The following is a 23,793-nucleotide window of genomic DNA, read 5'->3' on the forward strand; positions in this document are numbered from 1 at the left end:
ACGACTTTCATACGAAACAAAAGTTGGAATGAGAGCTCCTGTTCAGTGTGCAGGGGACACATTTGTTTGTTTGTTTGTTTTTTTACTTTTTGTTTGTTTTGTTTGTTTTACTTTTTTTGTCCTTTCTTTTCTTTCGACATTTTGAATTTGGCTGAACTTTTTTTTGCAGATAAATAGGATGTTGAAAGATACACACTCAGTTTTCAACCGCTTTTCATCTCCACTGTGTGTGAGATGTGGTTGAAACATAAGTTAAGAATGATTTGTGAAACAAATTCTTCTTCTGATTGAATGAAAACTATTGGATTTAGAGTTGTTGTATATGATTACAGTGGTGGAAAATAACTAAATCAATTTACTGAAATACTGTAGGCTACTTTACTCAAACATGTGTATTATTTTACACTTCAACTCCACTGTTACATTTTTTTTTTCTCACTAACTTCTACTAATAATTACAATAGTATTTTTTTTAATTACAGTTTTAATACAAAACAAAAGTTGGAATGAGAGCTCCTGTTTGTTTGTTTTTTCTTTGATTTTTTGTTTGTTTGTTTTTGTTAAATTTTTTTTCCTCACTACCTTTTACTAATAATTACAATAGTAAAATTTTGAATTAACTATTTACTATATAATTAACTATCCAGCAGTACATAAAGTACTTCAGATTAGCCCCTCCACTTCAACAACAACAACAACATTAAAGAGAGCCTTAATTTCCTTGTGTAAAAAGTTGTAATGAGAGCTCCTGTTCAGTGTGCAGGTTAAGTTAAGAATGTTTTGTGAAACAAATTCTTCTTCTGATTGAATGAAAACTATTGGATTTAGAGTTGTTGTATTATAGGATTACAGTGGTGGAATATAACTAAGTCAATTTACTAAATTACTTAAACATTTTTGTATTATTTTACACTTCAACTCCACTGTTACATTTATTTTTCTCACTACCTTTTACTAATAATTACAATAATTAAATTTTTAATTACAGTTTTCATACAAAACAAAAGTTGGACTGAGAGAGCTCCTGTTCAGTGTGCAGGGGACACATTTGTTTGCTTGTTTTTTCTTTGACTTTTTGTTCTTTTGTTTGTTTGTTTTTTACTTTTTTTGGTCCTTTCTTTTCTTTCGACATTTTGAATTTGGCAGAACTTTTTTTTTGCACATAAATAGGATGTTGAAAGATACACACACTCAGTTTTCAACCGCTTTTCATCTCCACTGATTGAATAAAAACTATTAGATTTAGAGTTGTTTCATATGATTACAGAGGTGGAATATAACTAAATCAATTTACTCAAATAATGTAGGCTACTTTACAAAAACATTTTGTATTATTTTACACTTCAACTCCACTGTTACATTTGTTTTCTTCCTCACTACCTTTTACTAATAATTACAATAGTTAAATTGCCTTAATTTGCTTGTGTAACAAGTGTGACTGAGAGCTCCTGTTCGGTGTGCTGAGGGGACACATTTGCAGTGCGCACCCACTTCCTGCGGAGAATATAAATACACTCGTAGCTCCTAGCAGCCAGCTAGACGAGTTGTGGAAAACAAAGTTATGTCTGGCTGTCAAGTGGATAGAGAAAGACTCTTTTTAAAAATGGACGTTATTCCTCGGTTCTCCGTACATTAACAAGCAGAACAAACATCCCCCCATGTCCAGAGAGCCGCCGGCAGCTGGTGACAAGTCAACTGCGAACGGTCGGAGGATATTAAGCTCATAAAGTCCCGGTAGCTAACATAGCTAGCAGCGTTAGCATCCAGCTAGCTGACAGCTAATACACTGTAGGCCTTGAGTAGCAGGGCTTTCATTGCGACTGTGGTGTGGTAATGTTAAACTACGGCTAGCACTGGTATGTAGTGATGATATAAGCCTGTATTGCGTGTGATCAAAGTGAAGTTTGAGCACTCTTAAAGGTTTCAGTGACAGTTGTTGCTAACGTTATGTATAATGTTATTTAGCCATGATCCTGGCTAACCACTCTGTTGTCATATTGTGCAATATTGTGATCAGATGTCTTGATCACAAGTCTGCTGCATCCTTGTGATCAATCTAACTGTAACTTATGTAATTGTGTCTGCTCTCCTTTCACAGTAAGTTACTAGCTGACGTTTAGCTAGTAATGTCTCTAACGTTACCATCCGCCGACATACTTGAAACACCTCCTGGATATCCCTTTGAAGAAATCAACTATGAGGATATTGAAGTTGAGGAGGTAGGTTTGTGTTTATTTTGTCCCCTGACACTGATGAAGACTTAGATCTAATGCTCTTCTACACGAACAGACGTGCAGATGTTTTACCTGAGAGTGACTTTCTTGTCAACTGTCCATTTTCAGGTGGTGGGGAGAGGAGCTTTTGGGGTTGTTTGCAAAGCCAAATGGAAAGGCAAAGACGTCGCAATCAAGACCATTGAGAGTGAATCAGAGAGGAAAGCCTTTATTGTCGAGGTAATGTTGTATTGTTGTCTTTTTTTCTCACTGCTCTGTTAAGATCTAGCAGATATTACAGTTTAACTTGTTTCACTTCATATCAGTGCCATCAGCAGGACAGTGAGCACTTGTAATGACAGCCTGGGTGATATACAGTATGTATTTAATGTGGCAGTAGGCAATATATTTTTGGCCTCAATGGGCAAAAATTCCATAATAACCTTTCAGCATATTGTAATTCAAGTGTTCTGAGAGAAAACTAGACTTCTGCACCTCCTCATGGCTCTGTTTTCAGGCCGCCGGGTCACAAACTTTCTCATTTTACAGCTGAACAGTACACTACAAGATGTATCTGAAAACATTTGAGGTGAGAAATAGGCATTACAGTAACAGAATGCTGATTCATATTTGATCAGTGCTGCCTAGTTTGACCTTTTGGTCAGAGTTCACGAGTGATTGACAGCCGGCTCTCATAGACGGCAGCTGGACGGCAGACTCCAGATCAGCTCTGACTGGTTGTTTTCTTCCGGTCTGTGAACCGGAGGACACAGAGGAACATGATTTTTTTTAAGATTACCTGTCTCATGCACTACTGACCGTTTTATAAAAATAACTTTTTTAATCATATTTGCTCCATTTCTACCCACTGCAGCTTTATAGTATTGAATAGCATGCATGCAGATGGAATTGTGTGTGACGTCTCCTCTTTGTCTCCAGCTTCGGCAGCTTTCACGTGTGAATCACCCCAACATTGTGAAGTTGTATGGCTCTTGCAATAATCCAGTAAGTTAAATGGAATATTGTTATATGTTATGCTCTCTTGCTGATTCAACTCACCAGTAACGGTGTGTTTCAATATAGTCCTGTCGTCTGTCTGGTTGAGTTTCTGGTGATTTTTCTCTCCCACTCAGGTCTGCCTTGTGATGGAATATGCTGAAGGCGGGTCATTGTACAATGGTGAGTCTACATGTACAACTACTGAACAATACTGTTATATTACGGATGTCTACATTTGTTCTGCCTTGCTAGTAGTGAAATGAACACATCCTTGCACAGACATGAGAAGCAGCCCTGTTCAGTTGACCCTCCCACTGTTTGCATGTTCAGTCATTTTTCCCAATTCCTTAATAGACTAGCCTTTGCACAGTGACATGCAGCACAGCATTGTTTGTCCCTGCAGTAAATATTCAAATGGACCTGGGAAATAGTGAGGTGTAACGAACAACAATATGCACTAATACTATAATATCCTATTAAAGATACATATGTGCTAGTTTCAGTTGTTGAGATCTGAGAATGTGGCCACATTGCTAAAAAGAAGTCCCACCCACGGGGTCAAGAAATATGAGCAGTCAGACGGTTGACGGGTTTTAAGTAAGCCCCCAGGTTAGTTTAACCTGTTTTTTCAACGCAAACAGTAAAAATGAATACCCAAACTATTTTGTAGTAAACATCCACCACAGCCAACAGACAGACTTCCTGCTTTAACCTTGACCTACTGTACATACAGTAGTTGCGTGGATTATATCGACATTTTGGGTCATTTACCTCCAAATAAAGTGGGTTTTTTTTTAGATAATCTGGATAAACTGTTGGTTTTGTCTGATCATCCGACTTCTCACGTCTCTTGCCACATTGGACTTTGGCGTAGTGATGTCGCCGTGTTCCCAGATCGGAATTTATCATTTAAATGTTATACATGTAGTCAGAGGCCTCTCAGCTCTAAAAGAATCATTCATTCATTGCAGGTAATCAATGTATGAATGAATTTCATACTGTGTATATAGGCCTTTATCTGCTTTCCCTAGACATCAGTGGTTGGAACAGCTTTCATTCCCAAGAGGTTCAGATTGGCAAGTTTTTGTTTTTCTAGGATGTGAATCCCACAATATGGGACTCTGCCGTGCTTTACACTTCACAGTTACCCCCCCCAGCCCCCCCCTAGTTACTGAATGTCTATCAAAGTTACTCCTGGGAGCTACACTATGGCACCGTAACTTGGATGTCATTCAGTTGAGTTGTGAATACTGTTTTTGAAAAAGTGCATTCCCTCCTGGAATTAACTTGTTGAAGACGCCATAAGAAACAAAGGTAGTCAGCCTTGTGGATGTGGGTGTGTATGTGTGTATGACAGGGTCATGAAGCACTACTTTCTGTTTGGTTCCTTTGTAGGTTTATTGTCTGTGGTGGTGGTGGTTGTGACTGTGCTCTCTTGTCCACAGTGCTGCATGGTGCTGAACCCCTCCCCTATTACACTGCTTCCCATGCCATGAGCTGGTGTTTTCAGTGCTCCCAGGGCGTGGCCTATCTCCATGGCATGAAACCAAAGGCTCTCATTCACAGGGACCTCAAGCCACCCAAGTATGCTCCTCCTCACCTCACACTCTTTGTCTCCTGTTTCACCCTGCCAACAAAGTGCCCGGTGGTTTTCCTTTTTAAATGTGTTTTATTGAGTTCATGTTGTTCAGCAAATATTGTACTCAGAAACTGGTCAGACTGTCTCGATGTTGTGTGCCAGAAGAAGTGTACAAGTTTTTCTGCAGTATTTGCAAAGCCACTCAAAAATGTGGTAGTTTCTCATGCGTTGTTACGCAAGATCTTTATATCTTTACATGCAGGGTTATTGTGTCTTAACAGGTGTTGAACTTCTCTCTCAAGCTCTTTTTTAAAGTGTGTTTCCATGTTTATTTTTAACGTTTTAATACATTCAAAACTAGAACAACCACTTTTCCTTTGTTTTAGTACTAGACCAGTTTAGCAAGACTTATTAGTTTACTTAGACTATTTTTATGCAAAGTCATAGTACTGTATTACTCCACTCCACTCCCTGTAATACTTTACTTTTCTTTATTCAAATTGTTACTTGACAAAAATTTCTTTCACAATTCAGTGCACTACTACTTTTAAATTGTTAGAACAACATATAAAACCACAGATGACAGAAGAAGAAGTAGATCAGGCAGGGCAAAATTCAATGTATTAAAATGCTTTTAATGCCTTAAGACACCAGATTTGAGCCTATTTAGATGCAAAATCTTTGTTAGTAGCGTTGTAAAATGCTGCATGAAAACGTGCCTGAGAAACTACACAGTTTTGGCTGAGTGGCTTTTGATCACACAGTAGTCCTTTTAAGCAAAGCTACTGTAGCTCCCTTTTCCCATTTGTCACATATTTGTCAATATGTTTCATATTGACAAATACATTTTGAAGATGGTTCAGGCCAACATGAGCACTGGCTCAAAAAATTCAGCCCCCTCATTCATTTCAATGAGATCACTGCTGTGGCACAGTGGAGGTTCAGAAACGGGGCTCCTGCGGAAAAAAAGAAAAGTGAAAACTAAACGTGCTGCTACGACAGAGGAAAGTATAGTTATCGTAGTGTTCTAAAGTGCTCTGTTCTAACATCCGATGGATGAATCTGTTACTCAAACTGGACTCGGTGGATCGTATTCCATTGTTTTGATGCTGTGCTGTGTTGTTATCCGTTTGAACACCAAAGTGACATGGTGCTACTAAAGGATGTTAAGAGCCCACTGAGGTGGAAAGAATGCTACTGGCAGGACTCTCTGGGAACGACCAGCTGGTCTGTTTCCTAGAGAACTTGTTGTGGAGTTTCGAGGAATTGTTATTCATTGTCAACTTCGGGTTATTGTCCAGGAATTTATTTATATGCTCTTTTTAATGATTCTTCCCAGAGTTACTCCCTAGCCTATACTTGCACTTCCATTTCCTGTGATGAGATTGAGTCAATATGCTGATATATTGTGCAATTTGAAGTACATAGATGACACTATTAAGCTGGCATTTGATGTGTAATCACAGAATACACCGATCAGCCATAACATTATGACCACTGACAGGTGAAGTGAATAACATTGATTATCTCGTTACAATTGCTCCTAGCAGTGGGGGGGATACATTAGACAGCAAGTGAAGATTTTGAACTTTGAACTTTGCGTTGGAAGCAGAAAAAATGGGCCAGCGTAATGATGTGAGCGACTTTGACAAGGGCCAAATTGTGATGTCTAGACAACTGGGTCAGAGCATCTCCAGAACTGCAGCTCTTGTAGGATGTTCCCGGTCTGCAGTGGTCAGGACCTACCAAAAGTGGTCAAAGGAAAGAAAACCGGTGAACCGGCGACAGGGTCAGACCCGAGGCTCATTGATGCACGAGGGGAGCGAAGGCTTGCCTGTGTTGTCCGATCCAATAGAAGAGCTACTGGAGCTCAAATTGCTGAAAAAGTTAATGCTGGTTCCGATATAAAGGGGTCAAAACACACAGTGCATCCCAGTCTGCGTAGCTGCAGACCGGTCAGGGTACCCATGCTGTCCTAATGTTATGGCTTATCGGTGTATATATATTGTCTTAGTGATTCCCAACCTGGGAGATAATCCTCCCTCCATGGGGTCCCATTAAATCTGTGGGTTCACAAGACTTTTAGAGGAATAACAAAAAGAATCATATATTTATGTTAAACAAGGATTCTTGGCTTCTAAAAGTTCTTTTTAAATGAAAAAAATCTGGGAAAGAAAAATGGGCTGAACGATTTAGAAAAAAATGTTATTGCGATTATTTAGATTTTACATCATTTTCATTGAAAAAAAATATTAAAGACATGGTTTAATTTGGTGTAATTTTTGCGGGGATCTGTACCAAACAAAGTCTGTAGAATATGATCATCTGTGCAGCAAGACAGTATTTAATTCACAATTGTAATTTGACACATATTTCAGTTTAATAAATATTGCGCCTCCTGTGACTTGAAAATTGAAAAAGTATTCCCGATAGTTTGGAAACCACTGTTAACCCGTACGTTGTATCTGTAGCTGCTTTACAACACTCTTTTCTTTACTCAAACAAGTCAGAAAGTGTTTACTTTTTTATTGATTATTTCAAGTTCAAATTTGTCAACGTCTAATGGGGCTTATTTCTTGCTTTTTCTTTGTTTCAGTCTGCTTCTGGTGGCAGGTGGCACTGTGCTGAAGATATGTGACTTTGGAACAGCATGCGACATTCAGACCCACATGACCAACAACAAAGGAAGTGCAGCATGGATGGCCCCAGAGGTATTTGAAGGCAAGTACAGTATGAGTGGCATTCCAAGTAGTTGAAGATCTTTGGATACCCCTCCCTGTCAGTTAGTTTTCCAACTAAAAAAACAGTTTTGATTTTTATAAATGCTCACAGAATCGCCACAATCCAACGAAACAGCTCTTTCTTGCACCCACCTTTTGTTTTGTCACCTTAACGATATAGCTTAGCGCTCCCAGTGTGGAGGCATTCATTCTTGATTCATCATCAGCAGCTCTTACTCTACTGCTTTATTGATGGCAGTTTCCCAAGCAGAGTGAGAAGATGAATGGAGTGATGCTGGTGGCTTTATTTCCCTCGGGAGACAACAGTGTAGAATGTGTGCTCTCATTCAGCCAGGAGCCTAATGTATTTCTACATGATGAGACATGTTCTTGGCGAGGCAGAGGGGGGGCAGGAGGAAAGATGAATTGAGCCCTAGTCATTATCATGTTTTTGGAGGCAAGTTACAAGATTCCAGTGCGATTAAACAACTCACTTTTGCCCTCTCTGTGAACTCTTTACAGCTAATTTGCATCAGAGTGAGCAGTGCGCAGCGTCTTTAGAATAAGTGTGTGATGTGCACTTTAATTCAGCTATAATAGGCCCAGTAATTAAACAACACAGGAGCCATTCCTTGGTAAAAAAATTGCTCCCTTATTTTCCCCTCTCCCTCCCCCTGAAAGCAGAGATGAGATAAAAGCTGCTCTCATCTCAAATGTGCCGCAGAGAATTACCTTTATTCGTCAGGCAGCGATGTCAAACGCAGCCTATTTTACCTGTTTGAAAAGGACCTAAGTGTTGCTGTGGGTTTTCTTCTGTTTTCACAGGCAGCAATTACAGCGAGAAGTGTGATGTGTTCAGCTGGGGGATCATTCTCTGGGAGGTGATCACTCGCAGGAAGCCCTTTGATGAAATCGGAGGACCAGCTTTTCGCATTATGTGGGCTGTGCACAACGGTGAGTCACTTCGTGTGTGTGTGTGTTTGGGGGGGAGCTGGAGGATGCAAAGGCCATGTCCAGCAGTCAGCCCCTGTGAGTCCTCAGACGTGCCTACCTCGCTAGATCTACTGGGAGACTGAGAAAGGAAAGAGCCTGGCAGAAGAGTGCAGCTAAAAGGCATGTTCACCTGTGCTAGCACAGAGATGGATGGAGGAGAATACTAATGGGACACTAATAATACCTGGGGAATCTGCCTGCCTCAGTCATTACGGTTGGAGCAGCAGGAGACAGGGGATTTAGCATAAATTTGTGGGGATGCACCGATACCACTTTGTTTCAGACTAAGAACAAGTACACATACTTTACATCTGGGTACTTGCCGATACAGAGTACCGATATGAGTACTTAATAATACCATTACAGTTCTAACACTGACTTTGAAAACACGTTATATTTTCATCAAATGTTCCTCACTTTCTGACTGTAACAAATTAAACATACAACTTGATGCTGCTGCTGACATTTTAAAATTCAACTTTGTCTTTCCCTGATACAGATTATGGTTTGCTGTAGGGATGTTAATAATTAACCGTTTAACCATTAATCGACAATAAGAAGAACCGATTAATGCTATCAGTTAAACAGAAATATTAAAGATTTTAAAAAGCTGTGCAAAACTCAGGAATCTCACTAATCTTGTCGGTCAACGGTTAATGATCAGAGGGTCGGCTACGGTCAGACAACAACATCTAAATTAGCATCCTTAGATTGCAGTCTGCTTTAATTTTGTCATCATCGTTTATCATGAAATATATCTCCAAACTGCTGGCATTGCTGCTCCTCTGCCAACCTGCTCAACTGACGAGAGGTTAACGTCACGTTGCCGTAATGTGGTATCGGGTGCGGTTGTATCGGAGTAGTTTTACGAGTACGTGTACATAAGCACAGTATCGGACCAATACCTGACGCTGTTATCGGTATCAGTGCATCCCTATGAATTTGAAATATTTATACTTTGCTTGTCTGGTGTAATGCCAAACTTTATTTCCTCATTTGACTGTTTTCTTCTTTTTTTTTTTTTACACCCATTCAGGCACAAGACCTCCTTTAATCAAAAATTTGCCGAAGCCCATTGAAAGTCTGATGACTCGCTGCTGGTCTAAAGACCCCTCTCAGCGGCCTTCCATGGAGGAGATAGTGAAGATCATGACTCATCTAATGAAGGTAATCTGTTCTCTATACAGTATACACTGTATTGGCTTACACAGAGAGGTCTTTCTGTTGTTTTGCCTAATGTCGTTGATATAAATGGGGTGGACATACAGTAGCAAGAGCAACAACTGTCAGTATAATGCAATACAATTCAACAGCAACACAAACTGCATCCTCCAAAATGACCATACAGTTGAATCAACACATCTCAGATTCAACCAAAAACTGAACATTAGAACCTTCATGAAGGGAGGATTTGTTTGTTGTATTCGATTGCATTAGTCTTTAGCTAGGTGTACCTAATAAACTGGCTTTAAATGGATTTGAATTGGACTGAAACCGACCTTTTCCGAGCCATGTCTGCTCAATTATTTGGTCCACACCGAATGTAAAATCCTAAATCCGACCTCACTCTCTCGACCTTATTTTTCTTCTTTTGGCAGTACTTCCCAGGATCTGATGAACCGCTGCAATATCCATACCAGTATTCGGATGAGGGACAGAGCAACTCTGCAACTAGTACAGGTACAAGAGTCATCCTCCTCAAACGTTTTGGGTGCACCAAACAGTACAGGAAGTTAATACATGGGTCTCCAAGATCCAATATCAAAGTGTAGTCAATGGTATGCAGGATGTTTCACTCATTTATGTTTAGTTTCCTTTAGTGGATAGCACAAAGCATTACCTGGAAAAATCTGGGACGATGATGAAAAAAGTTAGTCTGGAGCCTTGCCTGTGTGTACTTTTTTTTTTTCCACCTAACAATTCATCATGAATTGATAAGCGAAGCGATAAAGAATCATATCGATTAGAGGAATCGATAAAGGAATCAATATCGATAACATCGTATCAGTTTCCATCCCTACAAGCTCCACAGTCGTATGACACCTATAAAAGCTCTCTCCTGTCCTGTGTCCTGGGGAACAACAGGTTCATATGTGGACTACACCACCACAACCAACAGAAGCGACGCAAACATGGAGCACAGTGATTCTCAAGGGAGCAATGACACTATCAAGATCACGCCTCAGTTTGCTCCTTACTTCAAGCCAAAGGTAAACCAATTCTTCATTATTATTATTATTTATTTTGATCAGGGCCATTGACATTTTATCGGTAATTTTCTAGCGTCTTAATTTTGCTCTCAAATTGCACCAGATTGATGCATTAAACTTTATATTTATTTACTTTGTATTTCTTTATATCGCAATATACACTGCAGAAAAAAAGATATTGCGATATCAAGTTTTTTTCCAATATCATGCAGCCCTAATAATAGTTAGAGATTAAGTTACAGGAGAAAACAAATGTTGTCAAAACAAAAGCTTCTGTAGTGAAAGTTTTCTTGTTCTCTCAGGCAGACCCATTGAGGACTCTGCCTCTGTCCAGGGGGGGCAGTGTTGAGAGTTTGCCTGCACGAACACAGTGCCTGGCATCATCTGACAGCAAAAGAATGAGTGCTGACCTGTCGGAGCTCGAGCCCAAGATACCATTTACACCTGCAGGTAAGGCCGGACATTACACAGCTCAAAACAACACACGAAAGCAGGAAGAGGAGCTTATCAAGGCAAATTAGCATGCTCTTAATGAGGTTTAGAATTCTCTTTTTAATAAGAAACATTGCACAGAAAAGGCATGCAGTGTTATTGGAATGAGGCCTCTCCAAGTCCACAAGAAACTCTTCCCATGAAACTTGGGTCAGGTTATTTTTCTTGTGCTTGCATCACTTTAAGGTGAAGATTGATTCCTCATATAAACACATCCATATGCCCCCGAACAGTAAGGCCCGTCAGACCCAGCTCTCGCATAGAGTTTTGATTTGATTTGAGCATAGAGAGTATGTCAGGGTTTTTTGTTGTTGATCTTTTTGTTTTCAGACTTAAATATAACTTTTTTTCCCTCCTGAACCCGTGACAACAATTTCTGAAATTGGTCCAGTATTGAGGGAGAACACTGTAGACGGCAGCCACTCACGGGCTGCGATATAATCCTATTGGGGCAAGTTGGTACCGTCATTTACGTCCGCTAAATGTGCTTGTTTTTGCTATGACCGGTCCCGATTGTTATTATAAGTGTCTGACATTATGGAAAGAGTCTTGTTCAAGGAGAAGTTCTTCAATCTGGCGAGGTGACGTGTTGCCAGAATACAACGGTAGAATAGTGGAATACACCCATGGTGGAAACGCGCTGCCGGGCAGAGTTTGTTGTGTTGGACGAGGTCTTTGTATTCGATGGATGCTTGTATTTATTTTAGCCAGAGTACACGGATGAAGAGCTCCTACGAATTGACGAGCAGACGAGGAGAAAGAGAGCAGGGCAACAGGGTGAGGGTGAACCTGAAGCTCAGGAGACGGGGGTGTTCCTGTGGGTACTGTGACCCTGTGCCCACAGAGAAAGAATGCTGTAAATAGTGGGACCTTTTGCTGTCCGATATTCAGATTTCACGACGAGACTTCTCCTTTAGCGGGACTTGGACACAATAACAAACAGGCCGGATCAAGCAAAAGGTAAAGAAAAATGTTTTATTTCTCTGTAGGGTCGTTTCCATAATGTTGTCAGACACTTATAATAACAATCTGAGCCTGTCAGTGGCAAAAAACAAGAACTTTTAGTGGACGTGAACAATTACATTGCAGCTTGTTTCGCGGCTGCCGGTTACAGCATTCTTCTTAATACTAGACAAATTTCAAAAATTGTTGTCCCCATTAGTCATTTAGACACAAAAACATGGCAAAATAGAGTCTGAAAAGTACCAAAGTTACCCTTTTAATGAATGGAGTTCCTGTAAGTTGAGCATCAATACCCTCTCTTGTCCTCAGATTGCCTTGTTAAACTTTTAATCCAAACAGTAAAGGAGCTGTCTGCCTGCTGTTGTTTGTGCTGAGAAAAGTAGCGCGGTTGCTGCCGGCAGTCTACACAGTACCGCTCCACAGCATCTGGAATGGACGGAGTGCATGCTGCCCTTGCACGTACTCTGTGTATGCCTCTGCATGTGTGTGGCCCACATTTGCAGACAGTCCTGCTGTGGGGCCCCCCCATGTCTTGTCGTAGTCTGCATGCTTGTTGTGTTCGCAGCTGTATGTGTGTATATGTGTGTTTTCCGCAGCACGTCCCCAGTATAAACGAGGCCACCGTAAAACTGCATCATTTGGCACCATTCTCGATGTCCCCAAGATCGTCGTCACAGGTATCTCTGGACCACTGGGCTTCCTGGTGACCGGGTGGAGCTGGCTTGGCTTGGCTTGGCTTGGCTGGCTTGGGTTTGCTGTGCTCTGACATGGCCCTCTCCTGTGTGTCACTCCATATGATACCAGCCACAGAATGAACGTCTTTGGGCAGTCTCTATTTAAAAGAAAAAGGGATATAATTGAGCTGGTCATGGAGTAACACGCATGAGAGTTGCCTTATGTCTCTGTTTCCTAAGAGTTTTTGTTAACAGAAGCAGAACATGAGTTAATATTCTCATCTGGTGTCACCTTTTACACCCAAAAATCGAGTTCCAACTCATTCAGTTTTACTCCGATGTTGTTGATGTTGAGTCTTTCTATCACCCGTGTCAACAACAACAACTTATTTAAAGCTGACTACAGGGAATCCGATCAGTATATTGCATCAGATCAGGTGACTCAGATGAGATAAGCCTTCTAACTCATGGCCCTGTCCTCTCTGTCACCTCCCCGGCTTGTCTGCAGCAGATCAGGAGTAAATCAGTGCACCAGTTCTCTGCATTTGAGCTTGTCCTTGCCTTTCATGCATAGAGGACTTAGACTTAGAGAAAAAGCATGGCTATTTTTTTTTTTCTTCTCCCCCCTCTTGCTCCCTTTACATCCATTAACTTTGAAAAAAGTCATTTTGATTAATTTCTTTCACATTGAGGGTCAGAGCTATTATTACAAGCAGAGATACGGATGAAAGGAATGGGGACAGCTCTGGATGTCAGAAAAGGCTTCTATTTTAGAGCTATGGGAGACTCGTTGAATGTGGCTAATTTAAACCAGTGACTAAGGGGAGGCAGCTGATGCATGTTATTAAAGGTAGGGCACATATCAATGCACATGTACACCTGGACATCAGGCCTTTTCCCCCGGGACATAAATCCTTGGTGGCCATTGAGTAGGGGTGTAGCGGTATACAAAATTCACGGTTACCTATTCAAATCAGGAAAAACAAAAGAAACGCAGAAGATAATACTCACTTTATTTTGAAAAATCTGAACATCAAATGGTGGCTCATTGGCTACGGAAAGTGAAACAGAAGTTAGCTTCAATAATGTGATGTATTTCTAAATGAAACGGTACATGTGAAGCGGGTTTAGTTACAAGAGTTATTGGAAAATGTATTTTTCATTTCACTGCGTCTTTAAGCGTTAACACTTAGGCTCATATTCAGTCAAAACTCACTGTTTATTCATATTTTACCATTATGTGAATAAGTACATGGATCATTTTCTTTAGCTGGCCTACAATACAACACCACAACGGCACATTATTGTCAAAAAGTGTATTTATCAATCTATACACAATACATCTATCTGTCGGTCCCACTGCCAAAGCTTTCCAAGTAAGTTTCACTCCTTAGAATTCATGGTCCTCACATGCCAGACCCGGGCTAAAGTAGAATACATTAGGGAAATTCCACCGATCTGAAGACAGTCACTGAGCAAAACATCCTGTACTGAATGATGATAGAAAATGAATGTACAGAAAATGAAGTGTTGTCTTTGGAGTGCTTGTTTGTAGGGCTGCAACCAACGATTATTTTCATTGTTGATTATTTTCTTGATTAATCGATTAGTTGTTTGGTCTATAAAATGTCAGAAAATGGTGAAAAATGTCGATCAGATTTTCCCAAAGCCAAAGATGACGTCCTCAAATGTCATGTTTTGTCCACGACTCAAAGATATCCCTCTTACTGTCATAGAAGAGTAAAGAAATCAGAGAATTTTGACTTTTTTCTTTTCTTAAAAAATTACTCAAACCGATACGATCGATTATCGAAATAGTTGGCGATTAATTTAATAGTTGACAACTAATCGATTGATCGTTGCAGCCCTACTTGTTTGTTTATGTGTGTGTCCTTAGGTGTTGTGTCTTCATTGTGCCATAGACGGCTTGTAGTCATCCTAGACCTACTGTACAGTAATACCCCGAGTCATTTGTATTAGTTTTGCTGTGTGATGAAGGTACAATCAACTTGATGTATCCCGTGTCATGGGAAGTTTGGGAAATGCACACACTATGGGGGGAAAAAAGCATGTGCAATCCCATACGTTGCATATTGCTGTTATCTGAAATCTGCGAATGCTTATTTTCAAAATTTTTGTTTTGGGGCTTCAGTTGAACAATTATAAACTGTAGATTGAAAAAAAATAAAAATACACCATCAAACTCAAAAGTGCATGGTGATGAAGTTAAAAAAGGGCCTCATTAACTCTTGACTAGCTGACATTTTGGACATACCAGATTTGAAGGGATAGAGTGATTTGAAGTGAGTTTGTATGAGGTACTTATCCATAGTCAGTGTATTACCTACAGTGGATGATGGTTGGCGCGACGCCCCCAGTTTGCAGAAACAGACAGGAGTTCCCAGCACAGGAGCATAGCAATGTATTGCTTGTGGATGGGTGCAGCAGCTAAAACATATTTTAGACACCTTAAAGAAATCTATATCAGTTTAAGTGTACGCTATATTTAGAATAATATAATATCGAATAAATTTACTGAATATCGGCCGATCAATCGGGACATCTCTAGCCAAAACCCTGTCATGACATGTAATTGGACATGAAGAAGTCTTTACAGTCTAAAGACTAAGTTCTAGTAGCAGATAGAGCGTGTAATCTCTTCTGATTGCAGTTACTCCACAGGTGAGATCTCAGGGATATTAGTTTAACCTGGTGGTAATCTGGGCAGCAGATGAACGAGTGATGACTAGGGAGTGCAGTTCCTATCGGTTCCCATGTCGGGTCCTGTCTGAGACCTTACCTCACCAGCCCTAACCCAAACCAGCCAGTCAGTGCAAAGCCGTCACATAAGTTGGCTCAGCTGTTCCTGTGGATGGGTTTGGTCTGTTACGTCGGTGTGTGTGTGTGTGTGTGGGTGTGTGTGTGTGGGGGTGTTTGTTTGTTGTGCACTGTCAGTGGGTGATGGGTGTTTTTAGCGCTGCGGTCACACTCTGGCCATGCCGCAGCACATGTTGACAGGCCAGGACGTAGAGGGTTAAATCATTGCAGCTGTCCCCTATGTCCCTCTGTGGGCCTGGATATCCGTCAAGCAAAACACGGGCAACCAATCTCCCACCATCACTATCTGCAAACTCTACCGGGTCTCATTCTCTCTCCTCTGTCCTGTTCACAGCCACATGTGATCCCCAGAGACGTCGGTCTGTGCAGGATCTGCCCGGCATCGGCACCGAGTCCAACCAGGTAAGACGCAGGCACACACACCAGAAGGGACTGGCAGAGGGGTCTGTGGAGTTTCATTCATTGATGATTAGAGTCACTGTTAGGATAGGGAGTTGAAATTGGTCTGTGTAGCTGGTTTTATATTTTAAATGTTAAATTAAATTTCTCACTGCAATCATGTGAATGCATGACAGCAGTCTCATATTCACTATTGAAAGAAGATGAAATGAGAGCTACCTGGCTGGTAACTGCAATTGTATGAGTAGATGTGTGGCCGTCTGTCGCTCGTATCAAAGTAAATGAAAGAATGAAAACACAGTTACTGCGGGAGACATAGTTGAGACACAATTTGGCCTGATTATATATACAATACATCTATCTAGTGTTGTCCGTCGCTGAGCTATAAATCCAAACCTACAGTATGTGGACGGTATCTACAGCAGGCCCTTGTGTGGACTATAGGGATGTCCATAATTAACCGTTAACCGACATTAAGTATTTTAACCGATTAATGCTATCGGTTAAAACGGTTAAAAGAAATGTTAATAATTAACTCAAAAGCTGAGCGGCTCGTCACTTTAAGGAGAAAAGCTGGTCCACCTTAACAGCCCACCTTCGGCTCCGGTCTCTGGCTCTCTTGAGCGGAGTGGAGGAGTTGTAGTTTCGTAGCATTTATTCACCGACAAATAAACTGTACACACACTGCCACACCTACGTTCACAGCTAGAACGCCACCAACAACCTCACACTCACCGCCAACACACGGTCTGTTGGAAACTCGCTAAAGTTACGCAGACTACGTGTGCGGCGGCGAGCCTCCGGCAATGCTAGAGCTGCTAACGTAGCACAAATACACACACTGTTTGTTGGCCACTCGCTAAAGTTTTGCCGGGCAGACAAAGTATCGTTACTTTTACTGGGAAATTGGCTGCATGTCCGCGAAACTAAACGCAGCATCGTAGCTGCTAAATTAACGCTCCCGGACGGTTGAACTGGGGACTCCCGTCAACGAATATTTGTTGTGCTCCTGCAGCTGGTACGAGGCACAAATCTTGTCAGTTAACGGTTAATAAACGGTTAACGAAGGTCGGTTATTGGGTAAGAAAATCTTTCAAAATTCAAAAATGATTTCATTTTGAAATAATGCTATGATATGTGCCCTACCTTTTATTCAACATGAAAAGTTGAACTCCACCAGAACCCCTACCAGAGGTGTTTATTTCTTCGTCTGCCACTCTCATCATTCCTTTTCCTCCTGTGAAGCCTCGCGGATGTTTGACTGATGCAGTCTTTCAAAAAGCATTTGATGCAGTCTTTGTCAAGAGAGAGAAAGAAATCCTTCGGGAGATAAAGGTCATCAAAATATGACGTGTTTGATATGTCTGCTCAGAGAAGATGAAGACATTAGTGTAGGAAGAGCCTGGTGCTCCTTTCCTCAAATACACACCGAGCTTCAAATAAGCTCTTTGCTGGCTCGGAGCTTTTCTCCTGCTTTCCCAAACATTTGTCTCCATTTGTAATGGTTGTAAACCCACAGCTCTGTGCAGTCAAAAGTTCATTTAAAGTTCGCCGTAAAGACTTTGTACAAAAACACTGTTGCTAAAGAAGATAAATGGTGCTGCGCTGCCTATGGGATCCCCAGTGGTGTGCCAGTGCCATTGATCATGGAGTTGTGGTTGTGTGAGTTTGCTTTGTTACCATTTTTTGATTCTATTCCCATACTGGGATGTAGAGAGTAACTCTGAGACATCGTATGCTGTTAACATTGGATTAACCTTACATTTGATGGTGTGCATACAATATAATCCTGCTGCATTTTAGACTCATGTTCATAGTTTGGATTCTCATTATTTTATTTTATTTTTTTTGTGGTTTCTCATTATTTTAAAGGGACTATTTGTAACTTTCAGAAATGCTTGTTAACAGCGACACCTGTGGCCGTTAAGTCAAAGATAGGCAGCGTCGGGTTCGCGCTTGCTCGCTCTAAATAGACATGAACGAGCATCGCTCAAAACAGTGAGGCGACACACGTCAGCTAAAACCACAATATCACTCTATATTTCAGCTGCTTGGCAGTAATGTTAGCTGACCAGACGAAGGTCTCTCCATGAATCAATGCTGATCCTAGTGTTGGCTTTTCCTGCTGGCTGAAGCAGGAAGAGAAACGTTATCGTCTCCGAGCGCGCCCGCAGGGAGAAACCAGCACCCGGTTGGAGACGACAACGTTTCTCTCTGCGGAGCCCCGTCACTTCACAAGACACGGAAAACCTCTGTTGGTCTGGAGGAGCTGCAGCAGTTATTTCTGCACAAACGTCCACTGTGCATTCACTAGATATTCTCAGAGCTAAACTAACTCTTCTGCAGTGTGGATTGAGCGCGCGTTCACGTCTAGAGGTGGAGCGAGACAGCGAGAAGGCGCGCGGTGCGAGTGAAGGCAAGCATATGCGAGCGCGCATGTGTCCCAACCCGGTACATTTATACGCTTAAAAAGTTACAAACAGTCCCTTTTAACAGGATATTTTTCTTGAGTCCAAATTTGTTATTTGAATGACTTAATGGCTTCTGGCTTCCCAGATGATCAGACATTGTCTGTGTATCCTCTTGCAGGGGAGCAGGAACAGCAGCCGGTCCTCCAGTCCGAGTGTGAGGATGATGCCACCTGATAAGACGGGCAGCAGAGGTTACTACTCCCCTGATGACCCAACAGGTACTCGTGACAACTAAAGTCAGCTACACACAACACAATCACAGTAGAGTGAATGCTCAAATATCACAATTGCACCTAAAAAAAAAGAGAGAAAATGATCAAAAGTGCAGTCAGTGTTTTCCCCTTTCACTTCAGGACAGATAACACAAGTTCTGAAGCTAGGGCCCTCTTTGTTGAAACCAAAACATAGTATACACTTAATACAAAATACCTCTTACACTCTTGCAAAAAATAAAACTCCATTCAAAACTATAAACTCATTTAAAATCACAACTTTACACACTAACACCAAATAAACAGCTCTTTCCCCATGCCAACTGTATACCGATGTGCTCAGTCTAAAACACTTTATCCAGCTACTTTAAACATGGTGGTTGGAACAGCATCAGTGTCATTGTGGCCAGATGTTTTTAAATCTGTCAGGCTTCACTGGGGACCCCGTTGTGTAGTGTTGATCACTGAATTTATGGTGCTGAGGAGGCGGTCAGGAGGTTATTTCTAAAGGAAAAACCTGTGGTGTGGACAGCCAACACTGTTAAAGTGCAGTCACAGAGAAAACAAACCATCCTTGCGTTCTCTTCCTTCTCTTTTCTCAGACACCAACGGCTCAGACAACTCCATTCCCATGGCTTATCTCACCCTGGATCACCAGCTGCAGGTACACCATCCAATCATCCTCCCAGCCTCCAACACCTCCTACAACTTGTTGTTTAATTTAGCTGTGTTTTGGGTGGTGTTGCAGGCTCACGTCTTTCCTCTCAAAGATGAATTGAAGGACATTGTAAATGACTTTATTATGAAGGGATTAGCCCTGAAAACACGATGCTATCTAAACAAGTGGAATGTGAATATAAATACACATCGGCAGCATCCGCGAGATGTTTGGTGTATTATTATCTGCTTAAGACTGTACTTACAGCCGATATAAATACATTCTGCAGTAATGCACGAAGCAGACCGTTTTAAAAGTTGATTAACAGCAAACATGCGTGTTTATTTCCAGCCTCTCGCTCCCTGTCCCAACTCCAAAGAGTCCATGGCCGTGTTTGAGCAGCACTGCAAGATGGCCCAAGAATACCTGAAAGTGCAAACAGAGATCGCCCTGCTGATCCAGAGAAAGTAAGTCTAGCTGCACAAAGGATCCAATGTCCTTCTGCTGAGATCATTTTGTGCTTTAGAAGGGTTTGGTCTGGTGTGCCAGCAGAATAAACCGGGCCATACCAAGGTGACTTTGCATGACAAAGACATTTAATGTGGAGATGTGAGTGTACAGAAAAAGGCCGCCCAAAGGCAATGACCAAATTCAGCAGACAAATCCAAGACGACAGCTATCCTAAGCTGCAGAAGACGAGCATGTAAAGCTTTGTTTGTACTCGTGCGAGACGCCGTGGCACGGGCCTCCGTAGATGGCGCGGTGCACTACGAGCATGCTGCAGAGGTGTTTATGCTCAGCGTGTTGTTTTGCTCCGAAACGCCAGGAGGCATACAAACAAAATATTCTGTGGATGAGCAAGAAGTCAACGAGTGGTACCGGAGAGGAAAGTAGGCTGCCTGGCAACAGCAGTAAACACTAAACTCCGATATACTTACCGCCAAACATTGCATTTGTGTACTGTAACTATTACTGTCGCAAACCTCCAAGTCAGAATCGTCTACCTCGGGGTCTACCTCGGGTCGCCACTCTTTACATGAGACGATCTCTCAGATTCTTTCACAGCCAGCAGCAGAAAGCATCTTCTTTCTCCAGCGTGTTGCCTATTTCTTTCCAAGTATTTAATGACATGACATTGAAACTCTGCTTCTTTACTCAAATGCAGTTAGAAAATATAAATGTAAAGTTGAACCCCCTTTTTGTTTTGGGAGAGGTTGTTTATCAATGTTTGCAATAGATGGATTTGAGGATAAACGTCCAAAATCCACTTAGAGATCGTAAAAAAAAACAATATATAACTCAAGAAAGTGACAGCTCTAATGTAGTTACAATGCCACAAGACTGTAATTCAAGTGTAAAGGAAGCCACAACTACAATGGCGTATTATTAGGGCCATATTTTAGGAAAAAAATAAACATTACATAGGAACCACATCCCTTCACTTTGCATGGTTGGATCAACCTCATTGCACCGTGGTGAAGCCGGCCGACACTGAATTTGTAGTGCACCCGTATACTGACATTCCATGCATTTCATTTATGGTAAATGCATTCAAACTGAGCGGTGGGGTCTGAAGGCAACAGGGAGAGCTAGCGACGGACTTGGCGAAGTTAGCGGAAGGATGTGTGACTACGTCCGGTTTTGAAAATAAGGTGTTAACAAAAAGATATATGGAAATAAGATTAATTAGATTATAGTCATTAGAAGTATAAAACATGTCACCTGTGTCTCTTAGAAATTAACAAAAAAAATACCACTACATTTTAAGGGAAATGTCTTTATTCTTAGATTTTTTTAGTTGCTGGAAAAAATAATTAATAAATGACTGATGCATTTGAGTTGAGGACGTCTGTGACTAAACACAAAATCAAGCATTTTTTTAATGTATCAATTTAGAGATATGCAATGTCTTTTATAGTACCTGATGTATTCATAGTCTCAGAGAATTTTTGAGTTTTTTTTCTTGCAAATTTATGACTTTAATCTCTCAGAATATACCTATAATGGCCTCAATGCACCAGTTGTACAGCCTTTGCTCAGAGAGTTCACGTTGCTTTCATATCCCCGTCTGTGCAGGAAGGAGCTCATCGCTGAACTGGACCAAGACGAGAAGGACCAGCAGAACACGTCCCGTCTGGTGCAGGAGCACAAAAAGCTGCTGGAGGAGAACAAGAGTCTGTCCACATACTACCAGAAGTGCAAAAAACAGCTGGAGCTGATCCGGGTCCAGCAACAGAAGAGACAGGGCACGTCGTGATGAGACAGAGACATATGAACTGCTACCATCCCTACTCCCTGCCCAGCCACCCTCCTCCTCCTCCTCACCCCAGCACTATAACACTACGCCCCCCCCACACACACACACACACACACACACACACACACACTGCTCCCAGTCCAGAGACCTGCAATTCTACTGTGTGCTGCATGTTTGCATCGTAGACCCTTAGTTCTGTCCAGCAGGAAGATGACGTCCTCTGTACATACATTTTGCACATCCTCACAGTGTATCCTGTGAGCGCAGACCAAACAATCACTGCACCCTCCCTTCCTCCCCCATCCTGATCACACCCCAGACACCCCTGCTGCTGCTGCTGTGTGCTCCGGGACGGACCCTTTCCTTCAGCGGCTGTGTGTCCTCTTTGAGCGTGATGGCGGTGCCGATGATGAGCGTGGGGGTCGTGTGTTTTTCTCTATGTTTGCTCTCAGGGCCTTCTGGGCTGCCCGGTCAGTGTGTGTCCACTCCCTCAGCAGCCGACGGCCACACCGTCCTCCAGAATGTGAAACAAAACCGAGACAAAAAGGCGTGAATCATATGCAGAAATTGTGAGATCAATGAGGATGTTTGAAACCCTGTTGTGCGTGCGTGGAATCCCCCGTTATGCAAAACCAACCACCCCTTAAATCGACGTATTTATCTCTTAACCTCTCCTCCCTTTTTCTAATTGTGAGCATGAGCCCCTTTCCACAGACCACCACAGCTGTTCTTCAAGGTGTCTTCAGTTTCAGAGAGGGACATACTTCCTGTCAGACATCACAGAAAAAAAAGGAATAGCTTTGGGTTATGTGTGAAAACCTGGATGCAGCGTTAATAATCTGCTCCTCATGCTCTTAAAAACAAAAAAACACACACACACCAAGCTTCCAGAGCAAATACAGGGCGCCGTGGATTCCCTCTTTTATTTTGACTTCAGTATTTGTTTTTTGCGTGTAGATGTTTTTTGTCTTTTCTATTCAGTAGTTCACTTTGTATGATAGCTCTCGTGTCATTTTTTTTTGCATTAGGACATATTTTATCTGGTCTGGGAATTGCCCTTGCGGACAAAAATAGAGGAGCCTGTAGCTCCCTATAATACAGTATCTAGTTTGTTTTTTAGTTCACATGTTGCCTTAGAAGTTGCCTGCATTTTAAGTGCTTGTTTTACGTGACCTTTTAGTGGGGATAAAAGCTACAAAAAAAAACACAAAAAAGAAGATATTTTTAATGTAATGAGACGGTGAATGAAATTCTTTCCGGAGAGGGGGGAGTGAGAAGGATCTATGTCAGTAAAGCTGATCATGTAAATGTTTTCCCACCAGCTGTACATCCAAAAAAACACGACATGTACTCTAAAAAGAATGTGATTTTTTTTTTCATATCCCTCAAGTACTTTTTGCACAATCACTTTTTGTTTTTGTCTGGTTGGTCATGTACAAATTTTTATTTCTCATTTTAAGCAATTCAGATTTTTAAAAAAAAGACAAGACTTGATGAGTCTTACTTTTTAGATGTGTTACTGTACAGGAGTGAATCTTTCACCGGTTCTCCTCATGAGTTTTCTGTTCACGAAGAATTAATTTACCACACACACACACACAGCGCTGTTTATGAAGTGTTTCCTAAGTTATTGGGGGACTGAGCTACAGTATATGACAGTGAGCAAGGCATTATGAAATAAACTGAATGGTGAAAAGATGTACTTTTTCCATGCGTGAATGTTTGTGGCGGATGTATTTACACTATCCTTGCGTCAGGTCTTTCTGCTTAACCCAGATGTCAGCAACCTGCGGCTCTTTAGCTCCTCTCCAGTGACTCCCTGTAGATTTTTAAAAATGGAAATGAATAACTGTTTTTTGTTTACATTTTCATTTTTATTTATCATTGTTGTAGGTTTATGGTACGACAGTAAGACGTATTAGGTCCACATTGAGGAAAAAATAAATAAATCGGAGATTTCGTGAATAATGTCAGAATATTACGAGAATAAAGTCATAGGTTTACAAGAACAAAAGTCGTAATATTATGAGAAAAAGTAGTAATTTTACGTGTTATTTTCTTTTTTTCTCGTAAAGTTCTGACTTTATTCTCGTAAAATTACGACTTTTTTCTCGT

General features: G+C 41.3%; 1 protein-coding gene across 4 annotated transcripts; it reads left to right on the forward strand.

Moving 5' to 3' along the window:
* Positions 1-1,536: 1,536 nt before the first annotated feature.
* Positions 1,537-23,376, forward strand: map3k7 (mitogen-activated protein kinase kinase kinase 7). 4 transcript variants are annotated; one of them, XM_074614772.1, is made up of 18 exons: positions 1,537-1,704; positions 2,099-2,219; positions 2,343-2,453; positions 3,153-3,218; positions 3,347-3,392; positions 4,658-4,796; positions 7,388-7,516; positions 8,341-8,465; positions 9,541-9,671; positions 10,103-10,184; positions 10,590-10,714; positions 11,017-11,164; positions 12,766-12,846; positions 16,016-16,083; positions 18,670-18,769; positions 19,366-19,427; positions 19,773-19,888; positions 21,498-23,376. In XM_074614772.1, exons 2-18 carry the CDS (start codon positions 2,127-2,129, stop codon positions 21,676-21,678), a joined length of 1,803 nt encoding a protein of 600 aa, XP_074470873.1. In that variant the 5' UTR covers positions 1,537-1,704; positions 2,099-2,126; the 3' UTR covers positions 21,679-23,376. The 4 variants fall into 4 exon arrangements, with proteins under 4 accessions (XP_074470873.1, XP_074470875.1, XP_074470874.1 ...); XM_074614773.1 differs by having other exon boundaries at positions 1,538-1,856; XM_074614774.1 differs by lacking the exon at positions 12,766-12,846.
* The last annotated feature ends 417 nt before the right edge of the window (positions 23,377-23,793 follow it).

This window comes from Sebastes fasciatus, chromosome 18 (assembly GCF_043250625.1).
Source record: "Sebastes fasciatus isolate fSebFas1 chromosome 18, fSebFas1.pri, whole genome shotgun sequence".
Taxonomy (NCBI): Eukaryota; Metazoa; Chordata; class Actinopteri; order Perciformes; family Sebastidae; genus Sebastes; species Sebastes fasciatus.